Genomic DNA, 21,925 nt, shown 5'->3' on the forward strand with positions numbered 1-21,925 from the left:
GGCTGGCAGAATGTAATTACCAGCCTTGGAATGGATCCAGGATCCTGAGGTTAACACCCCTCCTCTTGCCAACAACCCTCCTACCTGCCAACACTCTGAGATGGGGAAGGCTGGATCTGACACAATCGCACATAATACTGTTGTGACATCTAAGTACAATGATGATGATGTGAGAAGCTTCATGAACCTGATTTTTTTTAACACTCATTATGTTACTTATTTTTATGCCACATTAGGCTAGAAACCAAATGTCCACATAAATGTTAATTTCCTCAAATCTGTGTTTAAAAAGTATAATTAGAAAATAAAAAATAGATTTAAAAATTAATTTATTCTGTCAAAGTAGTTATTTAGTGATTACTTCAGTTTAGGAATGAAATTGGATCAAAATGGTGACATTTAATCGTTGCTACATTAAAAAAAAAAAAAGCAGGTCCTGATTTTTTTGGAAGAGAAATGTGTTCTCAACGTTCACTGGTCTAGAAAAAAGAGAAATGCTTAATGCTTACTTCATATTAATTGTAACTTTGGACTGAATGGTCATGTGCAAGTACTGCTTTTGTCCTGGGGTGGGTCCAGTTCATATTTACAAGTGCTCGTGGGCAGTATTTCTCAGGAGGAAATTGACCTAAGGGATGCTCGTGCGTGGGTAAAGCAGAGAGAAGAGCCCCCTGCTGGTGTATGATCAATGGTAATGACCTCATCATTGGATTCTAATGCCCTTTTAGAAAGCCCTTCCTTTGCAAGAAAACTGGGGAGACTTCCAAGATGAAGCAGAGGCGGTGAGAAGGCAGTGCTGCAGAGAATCTTACGCTTTCCTGGACGCGGGCACACGGGCGGAGGGCCGGGCCGGGGTCAGGGTCCGGGTCCCGAGAGAACGCAGGCGGGAGCGCGCCCTGGGCGTCCGGGAGGCGGGGCTGGCGGCGGAAGCTGCGCGCCGGTCACGCGCGGCCACTCGGGCTCGGTGCCATCGCGGTCCGCCGCCCGTCTGCACGCGCAGGTCGGTTCCCCTCCCAGGCCGCGGAGCGTTCGCGCGGCCGCAGGTTCGAGCTGGCCCCGGGCTGCGCCGCTCGGAGACCGTGCTCCCCGCGGACTTCGTGGGGGCGGCCGGGGACTCCCCCGGGGCCCTTGCCAACTCCTTCAGGTTCCTCCTCGGGCCACGTGGCCCTGGGACACTCCACACCGGAACCGGGACGGGACGGGGCGGCGCAGAGGGGTCCCAGCCACTGGTTCCGGCCCCAGCACATGCTTCCCTGGTGCGCGAGTCTCTCTGCGACCCTAAAAGCGCTGCTGGTGGAGCGTGCTCAGGGGGGCAGGTGCTTGGCGAACCGTCGCGCTCTGCTCCACCCCGCGCTCGCCCTGCTGGCACCTCCCGGGCGAGGCAGGTTTTGGCCTATCGCCGGAAGTCACCGAACGATGATTGAAAGGCTGGAAGGTGTAGGATCCCTCTCCCACAAAGGTGTTTGGAGGGCTTGCTCTGGGTCACTTTGTTAGAGGAGGAGGGAGAGAAATTCCTACCCTTTTGACTAACAAGCCAGAATGCTCTCCAAAAGCCTGGTACTGCCGCTAATTTCAGCTTTTGCTGTGAAGGTAGATTTTCCTACCATGTTTGTATGATTTAGCTGTCCACAGGGAATCAAAATGTGGAATGAGAAGATGAAACTAATCCTTTCTCTTGCACTGTTAGGGGTTGCCATAAACACCATTTGTTAAAAAGCATAATTATGTTGGGAAAGTGCCTGATGAGACAATTAAGCTACATAAACACACCGAAAACAAATGAAAGCCAGAAGACGCCCACACCCCTTGTGTAAAGCAATTTTTTGTTTACATAAAAACCAGAGGTCTGCACTGCTTTAATACAACAATGTTATTAATGTCTAGAAAAAGCTAATGACCGTATTTTTATGAATTGTCGATGCGATGATGGTCACAATATGAAAATCTGAACTAACCATGAGCTCCATACTCCCTCTAGATTAGGATGGTTAGGCCAACAATGCTAGTGAAGGGGAAGCCAGTGGATTTATTCATGGAGAGCGCTTATTTGCACCCAGCACATTTAGCTTAATCTCATAAGCTTAAACTCATAAGCTTAATGTTTGTCTCAGAGCTGGACACCATTCACTAAACTGTCCCCCACACTGAAAATGTTACCTGACACAAAATGACCTTTGTCAGATATTTGTTGAATGAATTCATGAGGGCTACTTTCATTTTTAAATAGGACATTTAAAAGGCCAAAATATGATGGCCTGATCTGGAAAAGGGGGATTTTTTTTTCTTATTATTTTGATTTATTTAAATTTCTTCATTTTATGTCATTTGAAGTATGGAAAGATAATGAATTGAAAAATGCCTTTCTAGACTGCTAAAGAGAATCAAAGCAACTTCCATAATGTGTGTAATTAATCCATTTTCAAGGAAAGAAATCAGTCACATTTTTGGCATTATTGAGAAACATACCAGGGTACATGTCAGCTTTCAGTTTTAGGTACAGAGTCCTGTGAAAAGGTTTTAAACTGATTTAGAAACTTTGGAGATCAAAGTACAAGAACATAGTCAAATAGTTGTCACTTAAAGCCCCCAAATCAGTCCCTTCATTTCTTTTTGCTAGAGGAATGGTTTTTATAAGAATCGGCATATTAAATAATGTCCCTCATTCCTCCTTTTTGCATTCCTCCAGTAAGTCTCATTTAACAAAAGGATGGTGCTTATTTGTTACATAGAGAGGACCTGGAAAACAGGGATAAGCTAAGGAAGACTATGCTTAAAAGAGAATAACATACTTTAATGAAAGTTTCACTTACAGGACAGAATTCAGGCTGAATGACTTGAAGGATATTTTCTAGTGTTGTTACTATGTTCATATGTGCATGGCCACATACACAGTTTCCTGATATGTTAATCTGAGGATTTTATCACTTAGGTGTTCTCTAGGAATGAAGTGTTAATACTATGACTAACTGGTTTCCAAAGAGCTATATGTTTGTTTGTTTTTTTGTGGTTAATAAACATGAAAATATGAATGAACTGTAGAGACTGAAATGAAGATTCCTTTTTCTCCTATTCTAGAAAAAAATCAGCATGTCTTCCTCCAGATTGGGGCTCCGTTTGGCTGTCTGTTTACTAAACATTTCAGAAGCCAGAAGAAAACACATTGTTGAGAACATAGCAAAAGCAGCTCTTCTTGGAAAAAATGGTAGGAACAACAGACAATTGAGGGGGATATGTAGTGTTTTAATAATACAGTAATTTTTATACTCTGCGACAGTATCTATAGAACATTCTTCTTTCTTCCTAGATTTCCCCTCTTGCTCTTGGGCTGTTACAGTTTCTGCAAGACTCCAGGATAAGAGGTAGAGCAGTTATGCAGATGTGCACATATGGTCTTTTCCAAATGCCTGCATGTGTTCAGCAGCATAGTTTCTGACACTGGAGCGTGAGTGTCTGAAATGCCCACTGTTTGGGATATTGACACTCTCCTGAGGAGGGTATAGTTACATTAAGGATAGATGTCCCCCTCATAGGCTGTTCATTTGGTCATTAATAGAATGAGCTTAATTGGGCATTATGCTTTTTTTATTCAGCAGGTTACATGAAAAATAAACTTGCCAAATACCAACTACGTTTTAAGGCATTCCTGCCAGCAAAGCCCATACTATCATTGCAGTATTATTATTTCTATTATATTTTCTCTGTATAAAGAAAGGCTCTGAAGCAATTGCATTTAAGTGATGTGTGTAAGGTCACTTAGCAATTCAGAAGACTGGAACTCAAGCCTCCTTACTCCCTGGGCCAATATTTACTGTGAGTGATGTTCATGTGATGACAAGTTCTAGACATCATTTATTTTTACACACACCTCCCCCACAGTGAGTTTACAGACTTATAATTATTTCAATAATTGTAATAATTATTGATATTAATTTGTAACATTATTGTAATAACTTGTTATTAGATGAAGTTTTTGGCAACAGGTGAGCATTAGGACCTTAGCCCGGAAGCATTCAGACAGTATATTTTAATTTCTGATTGTCGCTTTTAATTTAGTTACTGATTAAGCAAGTGTTTCCTTCAGCCCATTTCTAATAATGAGCACATTTAAATGACTGTCTTGCAACTTTCTAGGAGCTGCAAATGTCTATGAAAAGTCCTGATAACTGCTTATAAGAAAATCCTCAGGAGTCAGCCAGCTGTGCTTTTGCATCTCTTTGTGGGAATAGGCACATTTGGGCCCCTCATTGTCCGACAAGTACATCTAATGGGATTGGGTTACCTGTCTCTGTGATTAAATGAATGTTCAGAGACATTTGGGGAGGCCACACACTGATGGATGCCTTGTCTCATCTCACAGTTGTTATCAGCTTATTAGTGGCAGCAGCTCAAATGGAATTATAGCTATTATACTCCATTACAAATACCAAACAATTTACTTCGGCTGAGATTCAGACTGACAGCTCCTCCTGCCAGCAGTAATTTTTTTTCTGTATGTATGCTTAAGAAATTGCAGGAGAAAGTGTTTCATTCTTTCAGCATTTGATTCAATTGAATCATATGAAACTGAGAATAAAAGCTTTTCAGAAGAAGATTTAGGATGAAAAAATGAAATCATCTCTTTTCTTCTAGGAGCTAGAGTATATTGAAAAATACATTAAGAAGAAGGTTGTATGATCTTGTTCTTGCTTCATCTTTTATAGTTATGAAAATGCAGAGAAGGTAGCACTAGTTGAGAAAATGACCTATTGTTTTACAAATACTTTTAAAGGCATCTATTTTTAAGTGAGTGGAATTAAACTGTATCACCTATAATTTTTCTAATTAAGTAATGTTAAAACATTAAAATAGCCTAAAAGGTCTAAGGCAAAGCAACCTGAGTTATAAATTTTAGACCTACACCAGGGCAGGGCTGTATAGATGCTCATTTGGCTATGAGCGAGTGACATAAATTTATCTTTTCACATCATTAAAGTTAATAACATAGGGCTGCTATAAGCTCTGTAGTTTCTGCGTGTAACTTATTTTTCCTCTCTTCTGAAAAGATTAATTGTTAAGCTGCCAGGGGACAGGGCGACAAAGGTATAATGGCATAGCGAAAGGTTTAATTACCGCCTGAAAACTTTTGTCCTTCTCTTTGAATTTGCTTTTGCAGGCTTAAGGGGGACTTTTAAGGGGCCTGAACCAGGCTTGTAAACTTCAAAAATAACTTTGGGGTTATGCGTGGCTGCCATACAGGGTATGGCAGCTTTCTCCTCCAGGTTATACATTCAAGTGAGTCACAGGCCACTGAAAGCTGGAAGTCATTAACATCTGAAGGCTGTTGGTGGCCTCTGAAAAGGAGATGGTGGAGTCAGAACAGTTTCTAATAGACAGGTGCATGCATCCCAGAAACCTGCTTCAGGCACTAATTGGCCTATCCTAGTTTTTCCAGATGGCAGATTTTTATCCAGACAGTTTGTTTTCTGGGTTTGGGAAGGAAAAAAATTGATAAGGCCTAGAAGATGAGATTGAGAAGGAATAGGATTTAGAGTGATACGATGTGTCAATTGAAAGAAGAGCCTCCCATCTTAGGCTGAGTTAAGAGATACCAAAGGTTAGTGTCTGAGCTGAGCCATCTGGTTATGTAGGAAGATGCTGCAAGAATGGACATTACTACCCATGAATTTCATGAATGGCCAATGTCACTTCAAAGGTCACACCCCAGAGTATATCTGGTAAATGAAAATGTAATTGTATCAGAAGAAATAAAGCATTAAGGCTTCATAACAGAAAAATAATTCTTGCATTTATATCTTTTTCTTTACAGGGAAGAAACATCCTGAAGTATCAGTGCTCAATATATTTTCTGATCAGGACTACAACAGATCAGTCATTACAATAGCAGCTTCTATTGATGAATTAAGTGAGATTTCAGTTTCTTTCTTTACATATATGTCTGTTGATGGAGGTAGACCTGAATGCTCTTTAGTCATTGATTTCCTGTGCAAATGTGATAGTCCATTACATGGAGAGTCTACCTCAAAACTAGACTTCATCACTTTTCCGAACATACATATCTCAAACATTTCCCACTTCCTCTTCATGAAAATGAACCTTAGGGTCTAAGAGTTCATACCATTCTTTCCCTAAAGATGGTCACATATCCTTTATGGTTAAGAAAAACATATTCAAGTTTTAACCTGTGGAATAATAGTGTTGAAGTCAGTCTTGATTTCAGTGATATGTTGGCATGGAATGAAACATGCTAAGCGGTTGTGTTTTGGGTTGGGGGCCTGAAATCGGGAGCTGGTTCATGGGTTGAAATGAAATGGGCTCCATGTCTCACCTTGAAAGTTTTAGTGGGGCAACTTGAATTTGAAAGATCATAATTTTTTAAACAAAAACTTGTATTATCTTAATATTGATTAGTAAAGGGTCCAAAATATTATTAAATAAACTTTATTTCAACTCAACAGATTGCCTTTTTCCCACAGGTATGTTTGTTTAAAGAACAAAGAGTTGACTGAAAACTCCCAGCAAACAGGACAAATTATCTTGAATGTTAATCATGCAATGTAAAATTTGCTGCTTTGTTGTTTATCTTTCTTACTAAAGTGGTCTTGTCTTACTGTACTGCTAATGAACACTCAGAGTAATAACATAACACTCTTAAGCTTCTATCATATGTATTTAGGTAAAACAATTTAATGAAAAATCTAATTATTGGAGAAGAGCAAAACTAAAATAGTCTTTTAAAACTTTTTGTTTGTGAGTATATTTTAATATAAATTCATAAAACATTCTGAAAGTAAAAAGGAATTTTATTAGATTAATTTATAAAATTGAAAAAATTTAAAGTAACCAATTGTAAAAAAAGAAATCCCAAGGTGTTTAAGACTCATAAACATTGCACAATTCCTCCACTTTGGGGAAAAAAGAGTTGGAAGAAATGTGAAACTTTATGACAGCTGGGAAGTGGGACAAGGGGAAATCTTGGATATTTTATTATTCTTTATTTTGGATGAAAAGAGACCTACACAGATTACAAAAGAAAAACAACCAGCGGGACGATAAAATATAGCTGCTTCTTTAGCTGTGTTTGGAAGTCTAATGATTGTTTTTTACCATTTTACCTTTTTAAGACAATTCTGTACTGGCTGCCTGCTTGGAGGCCTTCCAGTCTATTGATATGGAGGTTCAAGAGGGAATCCACCCTTGTTTGGGAGCAGTGGACCTGATTCCCATTTACCCTCTCACTGATGTTGGAGTGGAAGAGTGTGGAGCTGTGGCCAGAAGTAAGAGAAAGTTTGGGGTAGCATGTTACTTCTTAATGGAACCATTTTTACAAATCAGAACAGCTTGTGACAATATAATCACTCCTCAACTCCCTGGAAAAGTCTACCTTGAGGACCTGCATCAACAGTAAGCTTTCATGGGTGGCGGTGGCACATTGTGTCTCTGTGACTCATCCTTCTAGTTTCCACGCACGCCAAAGCTCCATGGAACACTGACGGCTGCGGAATGCAGCAAATCAATCATTTGTCCCTTACAAATTTATGATGGATCATGAGCAAACAACAGTAGTTTCTAATGAGTTCCTTAGACTCTTCAGGGCAGAATGATGGTGTGTTTTGCCCATCTGTGTCTTATTTTCTTGAGCAGGGGTAATGATGAGGTTGAAAAACCACTTAAATGTTAACTCCTACCCCTTTTTACTCCTTTTTCCCCCCCATGCATGACTCTCTTTAAGATTTTCTTTAGAACTGAACTGTCACATGCTTGATTTCAGCCCCAGGGGTAAGTTTAATTTGGAAAATTTGAGCTATGTCACTTGAGGTGTTTTTGAATTAGGCAAATTGGGAGAAAAGAAAAGACCTTTTGCCTGGACTGTCTAGCTGCACCATGGTTAATTACGACATGCAGAGGCTCATAACCTTTGGGGAAAAGTCCGCCTTAGGATAATTGCATTCTTCTCTGTATGACCTCAGAAATCCCTGTATGATGTTGCCTCATTTTTATTTAATAGTGAATTGTCTACCATTTGGGATGTAGATTTGGACTCTAGCTGAGCGACATCAAGCACTAGGAATAGGAAATGAGACTTGTTTCCAAAGGAGAACTTAACTGTTGTACTTTATTTTAATATGACCTGACAATCTAAGGATTACTTTGCTGCAAAATCTTAGCCCAAAATTTGCTTTACTTTTTATCCAAGAAAGAGTTAAAATTTAACTCTTCACATAAAAATGAAGAGTTCAGAATTTTTCAGACCAGAATAATGATTTTAATTGTCTTCAAAACAATTATGTTCAATTGCATTAAATCTCAAATTAGCTAGTACATGAAGTTCTTTATTACATCAGGACTAGTCCACCCCAGATGTTCATCCTGCATAGGAGACAGTTGACAATTGGAGGGTCTGGACACAGTATCTCTCCCTTTCCTGCCCTTTTGCTTCATTGGCAGCTACTGTACCTCATGATTTAAACATGGACATTTCTAATTAAATGAGAGCTCAGCTGCATTCTTGAACTAATTTATAACATTTGATTTGAAATGTAATAGCTTCAATCTTCATCTGATTAAAAACAGTCATATACTGTACATGGTTACTATTTTGATACTCTAACATGCAGTTTTTATTTTTACATTCCCCTTTCTGCACAGCTGTTCATCTAATATCATCCAATTTTTTTTTTTTTCCTGGTAACATGCTCAGACATTCTTACAAGGCAAAAGTATTCAAATTCCAGTATCTGGCTGTTCTCCAAACAGTGAAGGGATGTTTTTCACTAGGATAACCCCTTCTCAGGGAAACCAACTTCAAGTTAATAATTTAACTCTCTTTGGGAATAAGGGCAACGGAGAACAGTCCAGTGACATAAAAGATAGTCGATACTGGTAATTGATATTGATAATTCACATACGCTTTGTATGCAAAAATTCTAAATAATATATTTCAGAACTTTTTGATGTCAGCTATAAGCTTGCTTATACCTTAAGGAAGGGGTTAAAGTGGAGTATAAAAGGGGTGTTGAGACTTATAAATACTGTCAAAATCACTTGCAAATTTTTATTCACGTGCTTTCGTGTATACATACATAGACACATATACTCACACATAATTTTGCATATAAGTTTAGTTTAAGAACTTCTAGAATAAAGGGCACAGCATTGCAGAGGCTCAGAGGTGAGAGTGGCCTGGGCTTCAGGACTTGCAGAGGACTTCAGTGTGGCTGGCCAGAACTTAGAGAGGGAGAGGGTGGGGAAAGGCATTCCTGGGAATGTTAAGAAATGAAGTTCAAGAGGTACTTAGAGGTCAGATCATGAAGTCTTACATGCCAGATGAAGAAGTTCAAACCTTTTTGTAAAGCGATGGGAACCACCGAAGAGTTTTATGGAAGAAAATGGTCTGATTGGCTTGAATTTTAGAAAGATCACTCTGCTTGCATGACAGAATGGACACGACGCAGGCAGACCAGTTTGGAAAGTTGATGGTGACCTAAGGTAATAGAAAATGGAGAGACTCCATAGGATGTTGGGGGTGGGGAACAAAACAGTGATAGGTAAGTGTCATCACTTACCAGTGATGAAGGGAAGGAGATTTGGGGGTAAAGAGCATGAATGTATCCTTAACATGCTGCTATTTGGCAGTTGAACGCACTACAGTTGACAGCTAGGAGACACATAGACCTCCTCTGTATTTATTTAAGGTTTACAGTTTTTAATGTTCTGGACTTTGATTTTATTTTCTATAAAAACCACATTTGATCAGGTAGGCTACATCTTATTTTTATCTCTATTATGTCTCTAGGTTTGTCTTCTCCCTTTTTTCCCTTCCTCCCTCCACCCTTCCCTCTCTCTCCTTCATCCTTCCTCTCCTTTTTTTGGTTATTATCAAAATGATACATGCATGTGGCTAAAAGTCAAATGTTCTTCAGGGTTTGTCCCTCAGACTTTAAGGACCTACACAGCCCACCTTTCCCCCCATTATACACAGACTGCAATCCCTTCTCTCCTGAGCCAAGTACTTTCAACTCTTTCATTTTATTATTTAGGATCAACTCTGGATACCTAAATATCAACGGTACGTCTTAGTTTTTCAGTTTTAGGCATTATCTATTGACTTCTTGCAGAAGATGATAATTTAGTTTCTGTCACCCCACCCCTCATCCCCAACACACAGACACACACATACACACACACACACACACTCTTACACTTTTACTTCCCAATTATTTTTTTCAATTATAGTTACATCAATACTTCGTGGTTACATTATTATGACTATATAAACCTTATTCACAATAAATTATTTAGAATATTATTATTTCACCCTTTCTGTAATTTATTTTGCCAGAGTTGATCATTATCTTTTTGATTGATTACTTAGCTTTTATCTACTTATCATGCATTTAACCTTAAACTCTCATTAATAACGTTTATGCATTTAGGTACAACATCCCATGTGTTGAGTGTTCTATCAGTTTATCTTCTTGAAGAAATATCTTCTAGAACTCTCTGACCTGTTCCAATTAGGCTGTTTACCCTCAATTTGTTGTGCTTTTAATTTACTCTCTCAATGTTTCTTTTCAATTTATTATTTTAAATCACATCCTAGTCGTGTCTCGCGCAAGTAGTATCAGTGGATAATTTTTTACTTTTTCTTCTACCTGTTACCCTGGGATCTCCTAGGTGTTCCCTTTATCTTTCTCCATGTTGGACTCTCTGGCTCCTGAATTCCATGTTCTCTCTCTCTCTCTTAAAATGTATGTCCTTGTTTTGGAGGAGCCCATCCTTTGGTAGCTTTAAAAAGGGGGGAGAGGGTAAGTATATTTCTGACAACTTTCAGGTCTGAAAATGCCATTATTCTACCTTCACATTTAATTGTTAGCTTGGCTAGGTATAGAATTCCAGGTTAGAAATAATTTACCTTTATTGTGAAGACATTGTGTCATTGAATTCTTATTTCCATGTTGCTGTTGAGACTTATGACGAAATCATTATGATTCCTGATCTTTGTATGTGATCTGTCATTTTTCTCTGGAGTCTTGTAAGATCTTCACTTTGTTCCTACAGTTGTAAAATCACTCTAATGTTCCTTTGTATGGGCCTGTTACATTCATTGTGCTGGAGACTTGGTAAGCCCTTTAAATCCTTGAAACTCTTGTCCTTCAGTGCTGAGAATTCTCTTGAATCATTCCATTGATAATTTCTTTCATTTGCTCAGTTTTTTCTAGAAGCCCCATTATTTGGATATTGGAACCCTAGTACTAATTCTCTACATTTATTTTCTGTCTTTTTTTCCATCATTTTATATGTTAATAATACTTTCTGTCAAATTTCCTTTGCTTTATATCTGAAACCTTCAATGAGGTTTTAATGTCTTCTGTATTAGTTTTGAAGTGCTTTTTAATTTACTCTCTCAGTGTTTCTTTTTATTTATTATTTTAAATCACATCCTAGTTTTGTCTCACGTAAGTAGTATCAGTGGATAATTTTCTACTTTTTCTTCTACCTGCACAGCATCTGTTCTCCAGCCCCCAACCCCAGGCTACTTTTTCTTGTTTGTTTCAAAGGCTTTCTCAGATGTCTGATGACACATGGTTGGCAGCTCACTCTAAGAGTGGACACTGAAAGACTGAATGAATACTCTGAGTGTGTAGATGGGGTCTGTTAGCTGTAGGCTGATCTGGAGACCTCTTATGTCTCTATTTCTTTGGTCTTCCCTCTTGGGCTGTTCAAGTTTCCCAGAGAAGGATCTTCCAATCTTTAGCCTATAGTGTAGACATAGCTGTCTGTGTTTTAGGAACTAAGTTATGGAGGAGGGCTGAAAAAATTTTAGCATTTAGTTTGTAATTCCCATTTTCATTCATCACCCCTGCCTTCAGTATCCCCCAACCCAGACCCCTTGGGTTCACCTCTTGTTCTAATGCCGTGGTAGGCGCAGGGAGTTTCCTGTCTGTGTGGAGGAGGGGGTGTTCCAACTGCTGCTTAAACACCAGTGTCCCTGTTTTATGTTTGTCTTTACCTTCCCTCCCAAAGTGAGGCCGCTGGTTCTGAGAACTTTCAGGTGCCTGTGTTATTGAGTCAGGTTGTTGCTTGTTTCTCTTGCTGCCTTAAGTCTGTTAAGTAACCACCACTCCTGTATCTGCTCTTCAAGTCCCAATAGTATTACCTCCTCCTCCTTTTCCATTTGTTTAGGTGAGTCAATGTTTTTTTAAAAAAAATTTTTTTCTTAATTGATTATTTAGAGAGAGGAAGGGAGAGGGAGAGAGAGAAACATCCATGAGAGAGAACATCGATTGACCGCCTCCTGCCCCCTACTGGGGATCGGGCCCACAACGTGGGCATGTGCCCTGACCAGGAATCGAACCAGTGACCTCTGGGTGCACGGGTTGATGCTCAGCCACTGAGCCACGCTGGCCAGGGCTGAGTAGATGCTTTTAAAAATACCTTTTTACCATCTTTTTCTTACGGTTTTTGGAAGAAGTGAAAATAGACATAGGGATCTACACTCCTGTCTTTAATTGGAAGTCCCCACTTCTCTGATTCTTCTTTATAATTTTAAATTTTCTTGGATCCTTCAAGAACAATGACTTCACCTAATTTGGAATCAGTGGTAAATTTACAGAAACATTAGTTTTTTTTGTCTGACATCTAACTCAGTAGTGAAGATATTTAGTCTCATTTTCTGGACTTGTATAAGTTTTTCATAGGCAATTTTTCTGAAGGATTCCTGTGGGTCATGCTGCTTCCTGTGTGTTTTCCACTTCCTTACCCAGTGTCTCCACGTGCAGGAACCAGTGCCTCTGAAACATGACCCCGTTTCCCATTAACATGCCTTCCTGTGAAGGGTGGAGTGAAGGCAGGAGGGGTCAGGGCAGAAGGTGCTTAGAAAGTCTCCCAATGATTTACCAGTGAAAATGGGCATACCTAACATGTAAGTTCATACTATTCAGCTTTAAAAGTCTGGACCAAAGCTATGAATCTTGTAAATGATATGGAAGCTTGCTTTTTCTTTTATGTCAGTAATCAAATGAAATAATGTTTGTGCAATGCTATGTAAATTGACAATATTCAGAAAGATAAAGTGCTAGCTAAGTTAGTTATATGTGTAAAGAAATACTTCCTGCATGATTGATTTTTTAAATTTATCTTAAAATTTACAAAACATTAATGAATTTGATTAGAATTATCAGCCTTGTTAGATGTTTTTTCAAGTATTTTTATGACTTGGAGAACTTGTGCCATGACAGATTCACACTACGTCAACACTTGTGTGATAGTCTTGAGACCCTTTGATTACTTTATTACAGATTGTCAAAACATGGGCTGATCTGGCAAATCAGGAACAACTTTTCACTTCAAGGATTTTCTACTCTGATTCTCCAGTTGCTATGGAGATCGTCTCATAAAACAGCCTTGAGTTTGGTTAAGATTAGTCCATTTGGATGCTGGGTTCTAACACAGTTCTCTCTATCATCAGCACTACCCTCACTGCCACAGCATTGAAACACGGTCGATTTTACAGGCACATGTTCACATAGTTTTAGGACATCGCATTCAGTTTGAAAGTTATATAATACTGCCACCATATAAAAAGCTGAATAAACAAGGGATGGTGCATTGGGAGAGTACTTAAAATACTAAGATCTTTTTTAAAATTATTATTTTTTCTTTATTGGTTTTAGAGAGAGAAGAAGGGAGGGGGAGCGAGATAGAGACATCGATGAGAGAGAACTTCTACTGGCCACCTCCAGCATGCCCCTCACTGGGGATCAGGCCCACAACCTGGGCATGTGTCCTGACTGGGAATCAAACCGGCAACCTCTTGGTGCATGGGTCAGTGCTTAACCACTTAGCTGCACAGCCGGGCTGAAATATTAAGATTGATTCTAGTGACTTGAGTACATTTTATCTATGAAGGAGAGTTACCAGGTTGTTCATAAATGCATATTGCTACAGGCTTAATAAATGAACAGGATTATATCTACCACTATAAAACAGAAGTACTAGTGAGGAAGGAAAAGGCCAGATGGGAGAACCAAAATATACCTACTGCCCTGGCCGGTTTGGCTCAGCAGTTGGAGTATCGGCCTGCGGACCAGAGAATCCTGGGTTTGGTTCCTGCTAGGGGCACGAACCAAAACACAAAAAATATAGAATATAGCTACTTATTCTTCTGGCAATTATAGATGAACTCAACCATGCTTGAAAAAGCTACACTCTTTTCTCTTATTTTGACTCTGCTGTAATCTGAAGTCCAAGAAAGTTAAAACCCCACAGGCCAACTCTTGACAGAGCTGTTAGATAAATGCTCCTGTCTTTTGTCCCTGAGATGGGTAATTCTAAGGCCCATATTCCAGCAAAATCAAGCCCCCGTTGTTCATTATAGTGACTGGCTGGATAACACACCCAGTATTAGCTTCCTCTCCTTCCTGTTTTCTCTCTTGATGTATATTGAATAGTGTTTATTGAAAATACTGACAAGAATAAATGTACTACAAGAATCTCTAATTGGAATGAGTAAGTGAAGTGCATGAAACGTTGCTGCCTGAGTATATACTTCTTGTAATTCTTTCCTAGTCTAGAAGTCACTTATAAGATTTAGAGTTAAAAACTGGGAGGCCCATCTACCCACTGCTACTTGACCCAGGGAATACTCAGGATTAAGCCAGGGTTATTGCGGGACACATTAATTAGCATTCACCCCTTACTAGCAAAGGGAACCTTGGGGGCACTAAAAGTTTAGGGGCTATAGATTTTCTGATTTTGAGTAGTTATCTACAGCCCCAAGAGATTGATTTTGTATGATTACTGATGTTGTTTTAGAGAATGTACTTGTGTGACCCAGTATTAAGGCCACCAGGGTTGGAAAAGTCTGAGGAAATGACAGTGACGCTCAATGGCCTGTGAGATTTAGTGCATCAACCCAAGTCTCTCCACACCCTCAGGCCCCAGCTGTCAACCTGCTCCCCATGGTCAGGAGCCTCAGAGCATGTGATAGTGAGACAATGTGGTCATAACACATTAGATTATTTATCATGTGTTGTTTGACTATTACAGTTACATACTTTAAATAACTCATTCTTCAATTTTAATTAATCAAAAATATATAGTAAAATAATATCTTGAGATATCAATTATTGTGTGTTTCTGTCCCCAGTAGCCTGTGTGAGTTTCCTGGGCGGTCTGTGTTATCTGCTGCCCTGAGGGGTGGAGAATTGTTACAGTGAGAGTGAGGAAGTAACTGTTCATGTGTGAAGTTTTGACAGCTGAAAGGAGAGGCCTTGGGAAGGCAGGACACAACATTCGGTCTGTAGACTAGAACAGAGAAGGAAGGAGGCCACCTCTCTCCCTGCCCCAGGAAGATGAGGACCGGGGCACTAAAAATAGCACACTTCTTCCTTCCCCAACTTTTGGACCAATTCAACAGTAGAGAGAGGCAGATGAGAAGCGGAAATGCTAACTATTACTGATAAAGCTGATAGTGACAGCTGAGCTTACCCAGCGGGCCAGTTAGACATACTCCTCCTGCCAGTCTCAGGCAGCACTGCTGACAGGTGGCTCCTAAGAAGGAAGAGAGGAAAAAGTGGACCTACACAAACCCAGCTTCTCTCCCAAACTTCTCATCATGGAATGCTGGGAGCAAGCAAGGCCAGTGTTTAATTTCCTAGAGCTGCAGTAACCAAGTGCCACAGACTGGGTGGTTTAAACACAAGAAATTTATATATAAACCCAGCTCTGGAGGCTAGAAGTCCAAGATCAAGGTGTGAGCAGGGTTGGTTCCCTCTGAGGGCTGCCAGGGAAGGGTCTGTTCCATTTCGGCTTGTGAATGGCACCTATGTTCACATGGCATTGTTCCTGTATATTGTCTGTGCCCAAATGTCCCCTTTTTATGAGGACACCAGTCATATGGGACTAAGGCCCCACCCTACTCTGGTATGACCTTATCTTAACTAATTCTGTCTGCAGTGACCCTATTCCCAAATAAAGCCACATTATGAAGTCCTGTGCTGGAGGCTAAAAGCACGAACAGCCCAGGGGCTGTGCCTTCAGCATAAGAGTTTGGGCCCAGGGGCTATGATTTTAACATGAATTTGGGGAGGGGCACAATGTAACCGATAACTGCCTGCAAAACCAGCAGAACTCTCTCCGTGTGGGAGGAATGTCAGTAGTGGGCAACAAGCATTTTTCTGCAAAATGAGATTTAAAGAGGTGGCATGGGCATGTGGACATCCCTTGAGAGGTGGCAAAGAGGAGAGGGACTTGGGAAGGGGCAAGGGCGGACTTGACCCATTTGGGTGGAGGCAAGATGGCGAGAGTTGGGGCTAGGTTTGAGACTACTGAGAGGTGGTTGAGTGTTGTTGGTGGCCAGTGGCCAGGAAAATGTGGTTGCCGAACACACACAGGAAACCAAAGTAACTCATGCACACTAACTGTGTGCCGTTTTGGGAGCACTGGTTGGGCTGAAGGGCACTCTTCATTGCTCTGGGGAGTGGGATTTATGTCGAAGGCTATTTACACATTGCTGGTACATTTACCAGCCGGATTCTTCGCTATCCCCAAGGCTTTGCCATGTCCCATCTGAACTACTCTTTGGGGCAGCCCCCTCTTCTCAGTAGCCCCCTGAAAGAGATTGAGAGTGCCTTACAAAGGGGAGCACTTCATGGAAGTGACAGGCCCAATCCTAATCCCACCTAGGCATTACATATGTATGTGTATGTGCTCATGAGTTGCCGATCAGTATGAACCACATAACATTACATCGCGTTGAGTGGCTACAAAGGGAAGCCAAGTGGTAAGTGGGCAAAATAAGAATTTTGGAGGTAAATAAACTTGGGTTCAAATCCCAGATCTGCTACTTAATTGCCAGCTGACTTTAAGAAAAAATTTTAGTCTTTTACATAGTCTTTCTTGTTTTTTTATCTATACAGTGGGGGATGATATCATCCTGTGAGGATGGTTATGGGAAATAATGCCTGTAAGTAGAGCCCCTGGTTCTCTGCCTCCCACCAGAGAACGGCTGTCACTACTTCAGCGATTCTCTGTGGCCTTGCTGAGGTGGGTGCTGAGTTAGGACTCAGGCTGTTCCCCTCCACCGTAAAGAGAATGGATCACTCTGCTTTGTTTTATGTTATCAAGATTCCCAGTAAGGTGCCTTTTAAGAAAAGGGCTTATATGACAGGATGTTTGACAACACTGCGCTGGAGATCTCTGAAGTGCTTTCAGTTCTAAAACCCACATTCTGGCAGACAGCTTCTTCCTTATTGCTTCTTCGTTTGCAAAATGATGTTCAGTATGTATGTCAGAGTAGTATTAGGAAGATAAGTGGAGAGGTATTTGTGTTTCCATTTCCCGCGGTAGATGCTATTGTGGCTATCAGAGAAGTGTAATGACACCTTCTTCACGACAGCTGTGGCCATGCAGGCTGCACCTGAAACAATCAGTACCACAGGACGGGACGAGACAAGTTACTGAATACAATATGTTGTATGTGTTAGGCCACTCGGGAAAGTATAATTTTTTAAAAATATGTTTTTATTGATTTTCTAGAAAGAGAGGAAGGGAGAGAGAGCCAGAAACATTGATGCGAGAGAGAAACATTGATCAGCCACCTCCGCACGACCCCCATTGGGGACCAAGCCTGCAACCTGGGCAGGTGTCCTGACCTGGAAATCGAACTGGGACCCCCCCTCCCAGTCCAAGGATGACACTCAATCTACTGAGCCACACCAGCTGGGTAGGAAAGTATAATTTTTAAATGAACAATATCATGTCTGCACAAAGTGGTATTTATATCAGCATATGATTTATAAAGGAGTAATGTCGGAAGCCGGCTACATGTCTGACAGAGTCCACGGAGCCTGGAGGTCTTGAGTCAAAGACTCAACCTCCCCCACAATCTCAAGGAATTAGGCTTGCATTGTGTTTGTGCAGCTCAGGGCTAAGTGTGACCCCATGTACCTTGAAATACCTGAGAAACAGCCTGGGTGGGCCTGGGTGCTCCTGTTATCCGCAAGGCAAACTAATTCTATACAGCATTGTTGTAGCCCTGGGCATTATATCAAGAAGATCCTATTTTCTTATATCACTAAACTTTTGCTGTCAGGTATAAAAGGCATGTAATAGAGCATATCGAGGCTGATCCTGCTGAGGACAGTCCTGATCCCATATCCGTGTGGTTGTCTTCATTCCCACCGCTCGAACTCAGGGACTCTGCTCTCCAGGCTGGTTCCTGGCATAGTAACAGTTATTCTTTTACATATATATGAAACGTACCCCAAAGTACTAATTTACCATATGGATTCCTATATCTCCATGAAAGGACATGGTACATTAAAAATTCGGGGGCACATAATTCTTAAATTTATATGAGGATAGAGGATAGGTGAATTTTTCTTTATTCTGTAGCTGGAAAAAAGACCTAGAAACATTAAGAAACTTACTCGTAAATTTTGCATCAAGACAGCAGTAAGGACCCTCACAATTGTATATTACTTACCTAGAACTTTTTACTAATTCTCTTTTTTAAAATTTCAAGCATTACAGGAAAGGGTGAAGTTCACCTCTACCATCTCCCCCATTCATGGTTTTCTGAACCAATCCATGCCAAGCTATATGGTATGAATATAGTAGGCTTACACTGAATTTAGAATTTTCCCCTGCTTTTATTTATATGTATGTATGTGTGTGTATATATGTGTAGATAGATAGATAGATAGATAGATAGAAAGAAAAATCCAATGTAGTATTGTTTGTATGTGTTTACAATAAAAATGCTATAACTTTTTCATTCAGCAAGGTATCTTGGAAGTCTGTCCATGGTGTTGCCTCTAGTTCTAGTTCATTCCTTTTAACTGCCCGACAGTTATCATAGTATGGATAAAGCACATTTTATCTGTTCCCTGTTTGTGGACATTCAGATTGTTTCTCCTTTTTCCTACTACAAACTACAAAGTGCAGCAGTAAACATTCTTGAATAATCTTTCTTGTGCACAAATACAATAATTTCTCTGGAGCCAAAAGAAAGGAATGGAATCATTACGTGCAAGTATTTGACACTATTTTTGCAGATACATTTTTTACATGAAAACCAATCCATTGCTTTTCCTCATTTCCTCATTTTCATAATATGTAACACTTTTTTCTTTGCATTTTACTTTTTACTGCTGTGATGATGATAAATCGCCAATTCAGCAACACAAGTGAAATTATTTTCTTTATTAAGCTAAGTCCTGTTATTTTGAGTGATAGATGTTCTTGTCAGCATATCACTATTTGCAAATGTATTTGTCCTTTCGAAATGAAACGTGAAGAGTAAACAGTAGCACCCAGTGATGTGTTGTAGAGTTTGGTTTTCCCCCTTAAATTGTTTTTTGCTATCTCAAGAAAGAACAGGCCACAGAATGTGTCAGTAGAAATGCAATTTAGGAATTGTACTTGATCTCATTTTTCAGCCTAATGTTTCTGTTCTTTCATCGTAAAGATCAGCTGCATTTTATTTTTTTCCAGTCCCTTAGAATAACATCCAGTTCTAGTCAGCATGTTTAGTGTACTTCTCAATGTTCTAGCACAATAAATTTTCGTATCTCGTGCATGTGTACATATGGTAAAAATTTCTTCAAGTTCTAGCCACGTGGGGGAGGAATATTGTGGCTGCTTCGTTAATGCAGTGTTTGTGTTGGAGCGGTTAGGGCCCGTGCTTTAACTCTCAGCACTGGGCGTAACAAGATGGCTTTGATGGTGGCTTAAGAGACTAGTGGGATGGTCACAGCTTCACACTTCAAAGCCGAGCATATGGGGTGGATACTGGGTAGCTCTTTGCTCTTCGGGGATGGTTGGGAGACAATTCTTAACAGCTCTGTTTAATGAAGACGTTGGAAAAGAAATGCTCTGTCTTTAAAATAATTTTGAATTGCAAAGAGAGAAATTTCCACCACCCCTTCCATAGACTAAACTAAGAATAATTTCTCCCAGTCTGTACTTAATTAGAGGCAGTACATCATCACAGCACTGCACTGTGTTTTCAGACGCTTCTCTCTCAAAGGACTGGAGTGAGATTAATCGGCGAGTTTTATTTTAGGGATGTGTTTGAATTTAGGCAAAAACTTTTAGGGCTATCTGTTTTACCATCTGAGAGATTTTCGTGGCTTCTGGTAGAGAATCTCCCCCCCCCTTCTTATTAAAAAATACTAAATAAAAAAATCAACTAAACAAAAAACTTGGCTATATTGAGAATGCTGTACTAAAACTAGAGGATGCTTGTATGATTTCAAGTCTAGCACCCAGGTTAATTTAAGATTCTGTGCTTTTTTACCTCTACTTGTTACTGAATATGAGGTGATGGGTTTGAAAATACTCTTTTGATTGCTATGTACTTATGAAAAGATTTGATACTCTTGAGTATTATTAGAGTTCTTTGAAATAAATAAACCATACATTTATACTGTGGGTGGGCAAGAGGAAAGAGAATTTATCTGTTCTAGAGGAAAGGGAATGACAGATTTGAGGTTTTTTCCTAGTTGTGCATTTTGGCTGCCATGGAAAAATGCAATGAAAGTTAGCTTATCCATTATGTTCCTTGAGCTGCTGAAATGCATTTCTGTTTAACAGTTAAATTTCAACTTCATTTATACCAGTAGCTCTAAATTACTCCTGAAAGAACAAAAGCAGAAGGGGAAAGGATATTAAATACCACAGTAGACAGGAAGTGTGTTAGTGTAAGGTGGGCACATACATTTAATTAAGCAAATTCTTATCTTCACGGACTACTTCAGCTATTGTATATTCCCAATACAATACTACATTTTGGTTGTACTTATGTCTGGTATAGGCTCAGAGAAACATATTTGTTATTAATATGAAGCTTAAACTTCTTATCACATAGAGAAGTGTCTCATTGTTTAGATCCTCCTTTTGCAAAGAGGAATAACCAACTCATAGAAGTCTCTAAAGTTAAGACAGAAAATGATAAATATGCCTGTATAGAAATGACTGAAAATCATTTTTGAGCAAATAAGTTCAGCCAGTTATGAAGGTTAAAATATATTTTAAAAATAGTGTCATCAAATCAGCCTTTTCAGAATATGTCCAGTGAAAATGGAAAGATCAGAGCTATTGATAATAGTGGGGAAAATTTTGTCCAAAATGGAAGAAAAACTAGAAACTTGTTCTTTTAATAAAGAGCAGTTTGGGAAACTGCAGAGTTTTGCTTCGCCTATTTCAAAGTCGCATGATGGCATCACACTTTTCCAGCACAAGGTGACCCAGATGTTCGCTGTATCTGGCAGTACTGACGGGCTCAGGCAGCCCCTGATACAGGTGGCTTTGCCAGCTGCGGATGGGACTTTGAGGACAGCTCATAAAACATGATGATAGTGGTGGAAGATTGATCCTGTGGTTTCTCACCACAGATACGTCGTATTCCCACTGGTGTTAAACCCAGTTTGCGTTTTGTTAGCTGACCCCTTGCTGTCATTTTGAGGTTTGAGAGGGACACTGCTATTCCAGGTTTGTAGCGCCCAACATCTGCAAAGTGCTCAGGAACCAAATTCAATTCATTCAACTTAACAAACCTTAATTGTTCAGGGAGCTTGAAACCTAGATGGAGAAACAAAAGTCCACAATTAACTATGTAATACAAGTAGATTAGATTTGATGTTATAGCCAATAAAAGCTGTAAAATACTACATGAACACAACAGAGGAGAAATGAATTTCAGTGGAGGGAGAGTGCGATTATAAAGCAGGAATTAGCTCAGTAGTTCTGGTTTCTCCGTAACCATTGTAAATGCTAAAAAATCCCAGCCCTGGAAATGCTGGACTCCACTGGGGGAGGGAGTCGTGGCTTTACTGGACATGCACACAGAACTATTGCTTTAAACAGCAATGCCACTGACCTCAAAACTGATGGAAGTCAGCTTCCCACAGGCTTGAGCTTG

The 21,925-nt window shown here is 39.9% G+C and overlaps 1 protein-coding gene across 4 annotated transcripts in view; it reads left to right on the plus strand.

Moving 5' to 3' along the window:
- The first annotated feature begins 965 nt into the window (after positions 1-965).
- The window catches only part of FTCDNL1 (formiminotransferase cyclodeaminase N-terminal like), a 34,858-nt gene continuing 13,898 nt past the window's right edge, over positions 966-21,925 (plus strand). Inside the window, exons 1-4 of one of the 4 annotated variants that reach the window (XM_036254536.1) lie at positions 966-1,000; positions 3,076-3,202; positions 5,807-5,902; positions 7,122-7,274. In XM_036254536.1, coding sequence (XP_036110429.1) covers positions 3,088-3,202; positions 5,807-5,902; positions 7,122-7,274 — 364 coding nt within the window. In that variant the 5' untranslated portion in view covers positions 966-1,000; positions 3,076-3,087. Of the gene's footprint in view, positions 1,001-1,461; positions 1,591-3,075; positions 3,203-3,304; positions 3,360-5,806; positions 5,903-7,121; positions 7,275-21,925 lie in introns of those variants that run through there. The other 3 variants (XM_036254535.1, XM_036254538.1, XM_036254537.1) reach the window with 3 other exon arrangements.

Source organism: Molossus molossus, unplaced genomic scaffold, assembly GCF_014108415.1.
Source record: "Molossus molossus isolate mMolMol1 unplaced genomic scaffold, mMolMol1.p scaffold_m16_p_11, whole genome shotgun sequence".
In the NCBI taxonomy this organism is placed as follows: Eukaryota; Metazoa; Chordata; class Mammalia; order Chiroptera; family Molossidae; genus Molossus; species Molossus molossus.